Source organism: Pituophis catenifer, unplaced genomic scaffold, assembly GCF_029215685.1.
Source record: "Pituophis catenifer annectens isolate HBS135680 unplaced genomic scaffold, rPitCat1.0.hap2 SCAF_8, whole genome shotgun sequence".
Classification (NCBI taxonomy): Eukaryota; Metazoa; Chordata; class Lepidosauria; order Squamata; family Colubridae; genus Pituophis; species Pituophis catenifer.
The window spans coordinates 70432186-70444376 of NW_027256888.1; the positions used below are offsets into that span (position 1 = coordinate 70432186).

Here is a 12191-nt window from a genome sequence, read left to right on the forward strand (position 1 = left end):
GTGGGTGTGGCTTGGTGGGAGTGACAAGGGAAGGATACTGTAAAATCTCCATTCCCATCCCACTCCGGGGGAAGGTTACTGCAAAATCCCCATTTCCTCTCGATCAGCTGGGACTTGGGAGGCAGAGAATAGATGGGGGAGGGGCCAGTCAGAGGTGGTATTTATCAGTTCTCTGAACTACCCAAAATTTCCGCTACCAGTTCTCCAGAACTGGTCAGAACCTGCTGAAACCCACCTCTGTTCGGCAGATATATTTTCATTGCGCCCAGAGAGAGAAATATCTGCCTCTACCTACGGTAGGATCGAACCTACAGCTTCCTGATTGTGAGGCGAGAGCTCCACCTCTAGGCTATCACACCACTCTACAATGACCTCAGTATACTCGCAATAAAATACAATGCCAACAAGGAAAGAAATGGCTAATATGCTGGAAGAGGCAGGGAGAAGAACAATTAGCTAAGAACAAGTCCTGATTTTTAAACCACGCTGGATTTTACAGCAAGGCAAGATTAGATTACTTAACAATATTTGAGACTGCTCTGAAAATAATGAGAACACTTCTGAATATGCACTGTTTCAAACTACCTAATTTTCCTCCATGGAGCTGATATTAGCATACATAACAGGTACTTCCTATCATATTTACTATCCCCTCTGCAAACTGGATGTGCAGTGAGTTATTAAGGACATAACCGTTTTGCTCCTTCTTATTATCACGGTTTTGAGCTCAAGCAACACTCAGTATTTTTCCGAGTTTTAATAGCTTCTGTTGGTTTCAAAATAGGCCTTCCTTACAAATATCTGGGAAAAGTTTTAACTCGTCTCATTTAACTTTTCCTACTCTCTGAAAACTTTTACAGAAATTTCTAGTTACACATAGTGAGTGTTTACATCAAGCCCCACTCCCCACAATCCCCTCTTATTCTTCATAATGGAATTGTACCTTGGAGGTGTTGATGAGGAAGACGGTTTATCAGAAACCTGATAAAAGGGAAATGAAAAAGAGAAAGTTTAGTTTAACCAGTCCATACAGAAAATGGACCACAGAAAAATGTAAATGCAGTCTATGTATTTGAAAGATTAATCTACCCCAACCATGTGCCCTACAGATGCACTATATTAGAACTCTCAAAATTCTTTGCCAGCACAGCACAAAGGTCAGGAATTTTGTGAGTTGTACACAATTTTGTGAGTTGTACATGTCGGTCAGGCAATGTCGGCTGGCAGCCCCCAGGGGGCGAGCCTTCTCTGTGGGGGCACCCACCCTGTGGAATGAGCTGCCTCCTGGAATACGATTGATCCCAGACCTCCGTACCTTCCGTAAAGCCCTGAAGACGTTTTTATTTCATCAAGGCGGCCTAGCCTAAATGGTTTTTAATTGGGATTTTAAATTTTATGGATTTGGGGTTTTAAATTGGGAAGCCAGTGATTTAATTCTTTTTAATTATCTTAACTTTTGTATTTGTATGGTTTTTTTTAATTTTGGCTGTTCACCGCCCTGAGTCCCTTCTGGGAGAAGGGCGGTATACAAATTAAATTAATAAATAAATTAATAAATAAATAAAGGTTGGGGAAAGACTGATTCATAGTTGTGTGTGTGTGTGTGTGTGTATAGACAGACAGACAGACAGACAGACAGACAGACACACATATAGAGAGGGGGGAGGGAGGGAGGGTGAGTATGTATCTATGTATCTAGTGGTGGGTTTCAACATTTTTTACTACCGGTTCTGTAGATGTGGCTTGGTGGGCGTGGCGTGGCTTGGTGGGCGTGGCAGGGGAAGGATACTGTAAAATCTCCATTCCCTCCCGATCAGCTGGGACTTGGGAGGCAGAGAATAGATGGGGGCGGGGCCAGTCGGAATTTTTACTACCGGTTCTCCGAACTATTCAAAAATTTCCGCTACCGGTTCTCCAGAACTGGTCAGAACCTGCTGAAACCCACCTCTGATATAATATATATAGATACAGATATAGATATAGATATAGATATAGATATAGATATAGATATAGATATAGATATAGATAGAGATAGAGATAGAGAGAGGGAGGGAGGGAGGGAGGGAGGGAGCGAGGGAGGGAGAGGGAGAGAGAGAGAGAGAGAGAGAGATACTAACTTGGTCATCGTCGCAGTCTTCACTGTCACTGATCTCTAGATCTTTATGCAGTGTTCTGAAAGGCAAAGAAGTCACCAATGCAGATCAGTACTCAGACTTGAACTACCACAAATTTATTTTGGAAAATGCAAGCTTAATTCTCCTGCAAAGATTTTGGGTTCTGTATGCCATGTTCACAGGCGAGATTGAAAAGTTTTACCTTTGTAAACTTTCCCGTTCAGTAAAGAAAGCATTCTAGGCAAATTATGGTGGACACAGTAGTTTTTCAGAAAATGTTCTTTATGGAACACGAATTTCAGATTTGCACTGCAAAAAACAAAAACAAAAAAACCCCAACCCAACCACATCCTCTCAAAAGAGAAGGAGATTCATGCTCCACTACGCATTGCCTAATACATAAAACAGCCATGCCATGAAAGAAAATCTACAATATATGCTCCTATAAATGTGATTCTGTCATATATTCCTAGCCATTGAAACAATTCTGACAAGCAAAACAAAATGTTTTTAAGTCAGTCACAACAGTAAACTACTTAAAGCTTGCCATAAAATGAAACGTGGTATATTAATGTCTAGTTTACATTTACTGAGATATGGAGAACAGCTGTGAGCAGCTGAGCAAACGAGAACAATTTAATGATATGTAACACAACAAATTAATAAATTAAAATAAGAAAGTAAATTGTTCTAATTAATTAAGAGAATTAATTCAATAGTACCTCTGTGATGAATAAGAAAATATGTGACACTTAAAACTCTTAATTTTTTCAAAGCTACCTGTAAAATCATGAGAATCTATATGTGATATATGCAGGAAACCTTCAAAAAATGCATAGCTGAATTGAGTTAAAAATAAAAATCATTAAAATAGCACCCTAAGATGTTTTGGTTTCAGTTCTGAAAATATAAGGAAGTTCTTTGCTCCTTCCAATAACTTCAACATTGTGCTCAACGTGTTAATATTTTTTTTTTCATATATCCACAGAAACCGAAGAGTACAGTATATTGAGCTGTTCTCAAAATGCGGAAATACGATCACTTTGGGGATGATCCCTGGCAGAGGTTTGCTACCAAACAAATAATGCTTTTAAGAGCCAAGAGAACAAAGTGATGGATAACAAATCCAAGTGAAAACACAAGAGATTAGAGTTTCTAGATAAGATCTATTTATTTAAGCCTGCCAGCTGGCAGTCCTTTGTAAGTATACCTCTTCCCCCAATCCTGTGGGCGACACACACACACACACACACACACACACACACACACACACACACACAAACTGTGATTGATAAAAGTTTGTTGTGCCATGTATTTGGAAATTACTAGAGTGCCTAAAATGTAGTCATCTTTTTATTCTTGATGAATGTATTTTATTCTCCTTATGTACACTGAGAGCTTATGCACCAGAGACAAATTCCTTGTGTGTCCAATCACACTTGGCCAATAAAGAACTCAACTCAACTCAACTCAACTCAACTCAACTCAACTCAACTCAACCTTACCCTACCCTACCCTACCCTATTTTATTCTATTCTTTGGCTGAAGAGCAGGTAGCAAGTACCCCAGCATTTCCTGGAACGCCTTGTATGCAACATTTGTGGACCTTAAATCGATAATTAGTTCAATTCCCATACACAGGTTGTGGTGATTAAAACATTCCTCCAGCTAACAGTGTCTGTTATGTCTCAAGATACTATCAGGATGCCCAAGGACAATTGTCTGCTCACGTCCCTGTTCAAACAGGGTTTACCAAATGTTTGCTTATACCTTATATCAAAGCACAGGTTATAATATTCTCAATGGGAGAATATATACAAAGAGAATGGTCCATAAACACGTATGGATGGGATAAGAGGTGGGAGTCACATAATTTACCTATCGGTTCACCCAGCACCGGAAATGTGACCTCCACGTATGTACCCGGCCTTCCGTGCATGTGCTTTGCTCATGTGCGGGCCTTCCACGCAATGCGCCCGGCCTCAAAAATGTGCCTAATCAGGACAAGATAGAGCCAGGGCAGGTGGGCAGGCCCACCTGCGATTTCCACTACCAGTTCTCCCGAACCAGCTGAATACCACTTCTGGATGGGATGTAGGCAAAGTTAACACACACACATACACACACAAACACACACACACCCCTGTATCCAGGTTAAGTCCCAAGTTTCCTGTCCACTGGACAGCAATTACATACGGGTGGCGCTTGAAGATTTTAAGGCCAAGAAAACCAGTCAAATGATATAAAATTTTCAGGTGGGTAGCCATAAAGATTCCCGACACTGAAAACTATTCATTAAAAATGTTAACAGCTATATTCCAGGCCCTCTGATCAGGGGTAAAATCCAGCAGGTTCTGGAGAACCGGTAGTGGAAATTTTGAGTAGTTCGGAGAACCGGCAAATACTACCTCTAGCTGGCCCCAGTGGGGTGGGAATGGGGATTTTGCAGTATCCTTCCCCTGCCACGCCCACCAACCTCGCTCACAAAACCAATAGGGAAAATTTTTAATTTCACCCCTGCCTCTGATGTATTCCCATTGTGTGTTTACGCTTAGAATGAGTGATGGCCCTAGAATGAGGTTGCTTAAAATATTGATTTAAGTAGAGATTTTTATCTCAAAGTTCAACCTCCAGTATCCTGAATGGTTATATTTCTTGGAAGAAAAAAAAAAAACCTTGAAAACAGCATTTAATATTTTAGATTCTCCTGTCAGCTTCTGAGAAGGTTAAGATTATAGTCAGGTCGTGGTTGTTAAGATATAAGCCACCAAAAATAATTTGATGGGAAGAGGCCAGGCCAAGAATCTTTACATTATTATTTAATATTGCTTATGCTTCACATCAAAGAGCTTTCTCTTCTGCTGAATGTCTTACCATCAATGTCTCTGGAAAAGAAATATAGCAAGGTATCCTTAGAATAGATTGGTCTACGTGCAGCCAGAGGAACAGATGCAACCATGCACCAATTCCTGCACTGCTGATAAAATGCAGATGCTCATTCAGACCTATTAATATCCCTTCTAACCCAATTAATAGTAAAGCAAGAGTCATTATACAATCTCTTATCAGATCAGTCATTACAATAAAAAAGTATATGTATGATTGACTGTTAAATATGTTTTAGCAAAATGGGCTGGTTTATAATCTTGATACTTTATAGATGCGAGGCTATTAAGTGGGAACATTTTTTTGTCCTGAGCATTGATTGCACCCAAACTACTTTTTGACCATAAATAAAGACAATCTAAGTTACACACATCTAAGTTTTCACCAACATCGATCAAGGAAATAGTAATAGCAGGTAGACTTATATACCGCTTCACAGTGCTTTACAGCCCTCTCTAAGCAGTTTGCAGAGTCAACATATTGCTCTCAACAATCCGGGTCCTCATTTTACTGACCTCGGAAGTATGGAAGTCTGAGTCAACCTTGAGCCGGTGAGAATCGAACTGACGAATTAGCCTGCAATACTGCATTCTAACCACTGCGCCACCACGGCTCTTTAAAACTATACAGTATTAAAGAAAAGTGTCTGAAAGTTATTTTAATCATTTCTATCAATATTTCTCCTTCGGAAGATATACAAAGCAGCTGAAATTTACACACATTTTGCGTGCAAAAATCTTAGCTTCGACTCCTTGCCAACTTTAGGCAGAAAGGATTCAGGATCAAAACTAGAGAGATTTGTCAATAAATTTATACGTTTCGGGCTATACAGCTCATAGCAAAGAGCGACTGCAGGATTGGGGTAAAATAAAATTCAGATGGTAGCTGTGTTTGTGCTATGGAAGTTCTGTTTTACTCATGGCAGATTTAAAATAACCCAACATATTGAGACCTCCTATCTCTACTAGTCCCCTTCATGGACTTGTCATGGTGAAGGGGCTTGCATAGTTCAATGAAGCTCTGCCAAGAAATTAAAAGACGCTTCCTCCTGGGGAGGAAAGCTATGGCAAATCTAGACAGCATACTAAAAAGCAGAGACATCACCCTGCCAACGAAAGTGCGTATAGTCAAGGCTATGGTTGAAAGCCAGATTCTGAAGATGAAACTCAAATACTTTGGCCATCTAATGAGAAGGAAGGACTCACTGGAGAAGAGCCTAATGCTGGAAAAGATGGAGGACAAAAGAAGAAAGGGATGACAGAGAATGAGGTGGCTGGATGGAGTCACTGAAGCAGTCGGCGTGAGCTTAAATGGACTCCAGAGGATGGTAGAGGACAGGAAGGCCTGGAGGAACGTTGTCCATGGGGTCGTGATGGGTCAGACACAACTTTGCAACTAACAACAATCCCTACTAGTAGCAAGTAATTATATTATACCTTCTGTATATTGCAGTCTTTGTGGTGGGCCTCCAGATTATCCATAATCGTATGACAACAAAACAATTCTGTGGCATTGGCAAGTTACTGAATACAATTACTAATGGGGAAATCAGTCCCTTGTTTAGCCTTGATTAGTGTAAACACACATTCTAATGAAGTTTGGTCCTTCGGCATTTGTATTGTACAATGAATCCTATTATGTAAAGGAGGAGATATATCAAGGGATTATGTCGGGATAAGTAAAACCCCAGAAGGCAAATCCTTCAGCTACCTATTGAAGTTAATAATAAGATCCCCTGCATGAATGTTCCTTTTCTTCCTGGCTCTATATGGTATCGATTTCTACAAAAACTATAAAACAAACAAGACACAGTTATCCAAGGAAAGGAAGTTTAAAAGCATGCAGAAGAATTGTGGAATTGTAAGAGCAAAAGCATACAAGGGAAAGGTTTACGTCCCACGTTCTGAACTGGTACAAGGGTTTTGTAAATTATTCTTTCGTTCAACGGGGATGATCTTGTGGGCGGTGACTGTGCATTTACCATAGTCACAAGTGAAGTAAGTGCAAAAAAAAAAAAATAATGGACAAAATTTATTTCATCCCATCAATTTACATCCCACCGTTTACAGTTTCCCTTTCAGGTACTGATTAGACTTAAGATTTATTTTGTTACATTCCACTCTCTCATTCCATGCTTCATCAGTTCTCCTGGGTATTCTGAACTGATCTACAGACCATGCAGAATAGATGATGGAGCTAAACTATTGGACTTCAGGGATCTGGTTTCATGTTGCCACATCATTCATCTAAGCACGTCACGGGAAGAATGCTTTAATGAAACTTTTCATGAGACATTAGTAGGGATCGTTCAAAAGGATAAAACCACAGCCTGCTAGGAGTTTAGAACTGTTAGGCTTTCATTCCGCACAGTGGACAATTCAAACCTTTATTGTCAGTGCACAACATATGCACAAAGAGATTGGTTGAGCTCCCTCAGGGCACCCCCTCCCCACACAAAACAACTCACAGTGAAGACAGTAAATCCCTAACCCAATAAATCATATTAACAAAATACCCAGTCCTATTGCACCAGTGTGAACATGTTACACGCTGTGCCGGCCATGCAAGTCCATCATACTACGTAGTTATGATGTTATTTCGCATTCAGGAGTCTGACAGCCCACGGATCAAAACTTCTTCAGCCTGTTTGGGCAGCTGCCTATGCTTCTATATCTTCTTCCCGATAGTAGGGAGGGTAAAGAAGTGCTGACCAGGGTGTGAATTGTCCCTGAGGATTTTCCTCACTCTTCTAAGGCAGCAAGCCCTAGCGATCTCATCTAGTGGTATCAGCGACAGCCTACGTGCCATTTGTTTGGTACATTTGATTTGATATAATGGTTAAGACGCTGGACTAGAGACCATACGTTCTAGTGCTTCTTTACATAGAAGCCAATTGGGTGACTTTGAGTTTCTCTCTTTAAGTTCATCCCTTGTCACAAGCTTGCTGCTAGGGGGAAATACGAAGAGAGAGCACAATGTTCCCTTATGTTAAAGAAAATAAAAGGATAGATAGATACCATGTTTCCCTGAAAATAAGACTGGGTCTTATATTATTTTTTGCTCCAAAAGATGCATTAGGGCTTATTTTCTGGTTATGTCTTATTTTGGGGGAAAATACGGTACTAAACGCATCCATCTGGCTGACAATCTTAACTGGGGCTTATTTTGGGGGGTAGGGCTTATATTATGAGCATCCTGAAAAATCATGCTAGGACTTATTTTCTGGTTGGGTCTTATTTTGGGGGAAACAGGATAGATAGATAGATAGATAGATAGATAGATAGATAGATAGATAGATAGAGAGACAGACAGACAGACAGACAGACAGACAGACAGAGACAGAGACAGAGACAGAGACAGAGACAGAGACAGAGACAGAGACAGAGACAGACAGACCAAACAGTGCATGCTTGTGGTTGCACATTACTGCTAATTGGTCTCATGTCTGTTAGCAGGAAAACACATAATTCTGGGAGTCGAAATCCACACATCTTAAAGAGTTACTGAGATTGAGAATTTTGTATGTATGCCTTTGTGTGCACATAAATAAATAAAAACATAATTTCCCCTCTTTAAAATAAGATGCCATTGTAAAGACCACTTTTATTGTCCAAAGATGAACGCTATTTATTTTCCCATTATCTTAGCATGGGTTTCTTCAAAAAAGACAAGACACAAACTGTCTCTATTGGCACATTATTAATAGCTTCCAGATAAGCTATGAATAATGCAGCAACAACCTTGCAATTGATGGATTTTTGCCAGGAAAGGACGGATACTCCATTCATGAGTCATCAGTCTACCTGGAAAAATGTGAAGAAACATTTTGTAGGGAAAATTTTCTAGCAAATTTTAAGAGGAAAAGCAAAACTTAATGAAGTTACATTTTCTCAAAAGCTCACCCCTGAATTCTGCCTTCTAAACAAATCATTTCAGATCCATTCTACGTTTAAAATTTGGAGATTCAAGTTCGGTGAAATTTCAAAATGCATTAAGGGTCCTGAGAATATTTCTCAAATATTTTAAAATCTGTCCTCTTAAATTTTGACTTACAGTGCAGGTATAATTTTTAGCGCTGCAAAGCTGAGAAAACAGTAGCAAAACCACCACCAGATTTCTTTCTTCTTTTTTTTTTTTAAAGGTACTGAATTTTTAGGCTTGCAGGAACTGGGGAACAAAAGAACCCATGCAAGTTTTTTTTTTTTTTTTTTAATATCCACTCTCCATGCAGGAACTGTCTGACCTCTCTTCTAGTCACTGCCAACTAGAAACAATGAGCTTGCCCCTGCTCTTGTAAACAAGAAAAGAAGCTTCCATTCCAGCAAAGCCAGGTGTTAAATTTGAGAGCCAAAGTCAAGAATGAAAAAAAAAACCCTTTGGGAAATCCATGTTTGCTCTGTAAAGCTGACTGCTTAATTTGGGCGCACAGATGCAGAGGGATTTCAGCCTCTAATTAACCAGCACAAATGCTGCTTGTTTTTAGTTGGCTATGCTATGCAACTGAAGTGACTCAAGGTAGCTGGGATTTCAGGTGGTCACAAGGGAAGGGAAGGGAAGCATAAAGGGAAAGGAAGGGAAAGAGATAAAGAGAAAGGAAGGGAAGACTAAAGGGAAGGGAAGGCTAAAGGGAAGGGAAGGGAGTATTGGGGTACTACATACAGATAATTTAGGACCGTAGACTCAATAATTAAATAACAGGAGGAGATATGGCTATCATTAAATCTCTTCCCCACTTTTGCAGAGTAGTTAACCATTCTGATTAATTGGGAATGCAAGTTTTCCTTGGCAAGAGAAAGGAGAGCATCCCGGGGTATTGGCTGCCCTTATAAAATAAGCATTAGCCATTTTAAAGCACAGTCACATCCAAAGACTACACCCCATGTCCAGACATAATCGAAAAGGATGCAGACAAAACACTGGAACTGTTTTTTTCATATCAGAGCGCAAAATCCTCCAGGGCAACTAAGCCCGCTATTCTAAATTTGGCATGGGGTATGGACCGATGATTCACAGGAAGACACACAAGCAATTCTGTCTCGAAAGCCTGTGGAGTAAATCCCCTTTCATCCTCGGTTATAAAGAGCTTGACTTTTTTTTTTCCTTGCTCTTCTAAAACCAATCTGTCGCTAATTATATGGATTTAAAGTGCTCCTCTGGGGGATGAGATAGGCCGGAGGGGCAACACCAGGTTCCCCGGTAGCAACAGTCTGAATTATGTATTTTCTTGAAAGAACGCTTACTGCACGGTTCAAAAACCGTGAGGGTGATTTTGTACATTTACTGTACAGGTAGTCCTCGACTTACAACAGTTCATTTAGTGCCCGTTCAAAGTTACAACGGCACTAAAAAAAGCGCCTCATGACCGTTTTTCACTGTTATCACTTTTGCCTCACGCTCACGTGGTCAAAATTTAGATGCTTGGCAACTGGTTCATATTTATGACTAGCTTCGCTACGAAACTCAGCCGCCCTGAGTCTCCGGAGAAAGGTGGCATATAAATTGGACTAAATAAATGTGATCGGGCATGATAAATTGACACTTACAGCCTGAAACTTAATGTAGAATGTGTAACTCCATAGCATCAGAGCATGTTAATATATAGGCAACTGGCAGTTGGAACAGAGTTCTTTTCAGGTGGGGAGGGGGAGTAGAACGTCTAACTCCTTAGCATCAGAGTGTGTGAATATAATACTGTATGTGAAATACTAATGATCTGATGGTCATTTCGAAAAATCCTTTCTTAGCGAGTACCTAGAAGCCAAGAGGAACACACATGCCAAATTGCAAGTTTGTAGGCTTTACCATTCTGGAGATTTCGTAATGAGTGTGTGGTATTTGGCTTTTATATATATAGACTTATTTATGACCGTTGCTGTGTCCCAAGGTCATGTGATCACTTTTCTGACCTTCTGACAAGCAAAGCCAAATGGGGAAACCAGATTCACTTAACAACCGGGTTGCTAACTTTATCAACTGTGGCGATTCACTTAACAACGGTGGCAAGAAAGGTCGTAAAATGGGACAAAACTCACTTAACAAATGTCTCGCTTAGCAACAGAAATTTTGGGCCCCATTGTGGTCGTAAGTCAAGGACTAACTGTATTTCATTTGGAAAAAAATCCATCCCCCTCTCCCTCCCCCAACATAATTAGGCATGGCATACTTTAAACAGCCATTATCCTTAGTAAAGCATGATCAGCCAAGCTTAACCTCTGCTGTTTTCAAGTAAGCCTGCCTTAAGTACTGTAGCACTAATATAACTGCTATTCTCTTTCTTGCAAGAGAAACTAACTTAGCAAAACTAAGTACAAATTTTAAAAAATGCATGCTAGAAAATGAACTATATGGCTGCGTAAACCCTCACGAGAGGCAAGTACGGACTTGACTTAACACTGTTAGTTTAACGACAGTTCAAAGTTCTAACGACCTTGGGGGAAAAATGATTTACAATCTGGCCTTGTATTTACACTGCAGTTGTACATTGTTCGACCCCTGCAGTTACATGGTCACAATTCGGGCTACTTGGCCATTGACTCACATTTATGACCAGTTGCCGTGGTGTCCTGCGGTTGCCTGACTATGATTTGCCCCCTTCCCAGTCGGCTTCCCTGACAGAAAAGTCAGTCAAGGAAGTTGAATTTGCTTAGTGACCACGTGTTTTAGCTTAAAATGATCTTAAAATCGGGTCCAGGGATGACTTACTTTGCAACCTCACCGACTCAGGATGGAATTATGACCCAATTGTGGTCATAACTCAAGGATGACCTCTATGGCATTGTACAAACATACTCACATTAAAAAAAAAAACTATAAAAATGTCAGAATTCTATAAATGTTTTCATCCAAACTTCTCCCTTCCTCACCTTTAAACTAGTAAGCTTACAACTCTTCATGGCCACAAATGAGTTCTCACCCTCAGAGGAGAAAGCTTTTAATTTCATGCTAATATAGGTTGCCCTAAAGCAGGAGTCTCCAACCTTGGCAACTTTAAGACTTGTGGACTTCAATTCCCAGAATTCCTCAACCACCAAAGCTGTGGACTTCAACTTCCAGAATTCCTCAGCCAGCTTTGCTTTGCTGGTTGAGGAATTCTGGGAGTTGAAGTCCACAAGTCTTAAAGTTGCCAAGGTTAGAGACTCCTCCCCTAAAGGACAGAGAAAAAAAAAATCTTGGCTTCAGAAAAATGGGCTG

General features: G+C 40.3%; 1 protein-coding gene across 4 annotated transcripts in view; it reads right to left on the minus strand.

Annotated features, from left to right (window-relative positions):
• Window positions 1-12191, minus strand: part of AFF1 (ALF transcription elongation factor 1) — a 159258-nt gene that overhangs the window by 35932 nt on the left and 111135 nt on the right. For all 4 annotated transcript variants that reach the window (XM_070948867.1, XM_070948866.1, XM_070948869.1 and 1 more), the window contains 2 exons: window positions 2118-2172; window positions 944-981 (listed from right to left, as the gene is read on the minus strand). In XM_070948867.1, the coding sequence (XP_070804968.1) occupies window positions 944-981; window positions 2118-2172 (93 nt within the window). The remainder of the gene's footprint in view (window positions 1-943; window positions 982-2117; window positions 2173-12191) is intronic.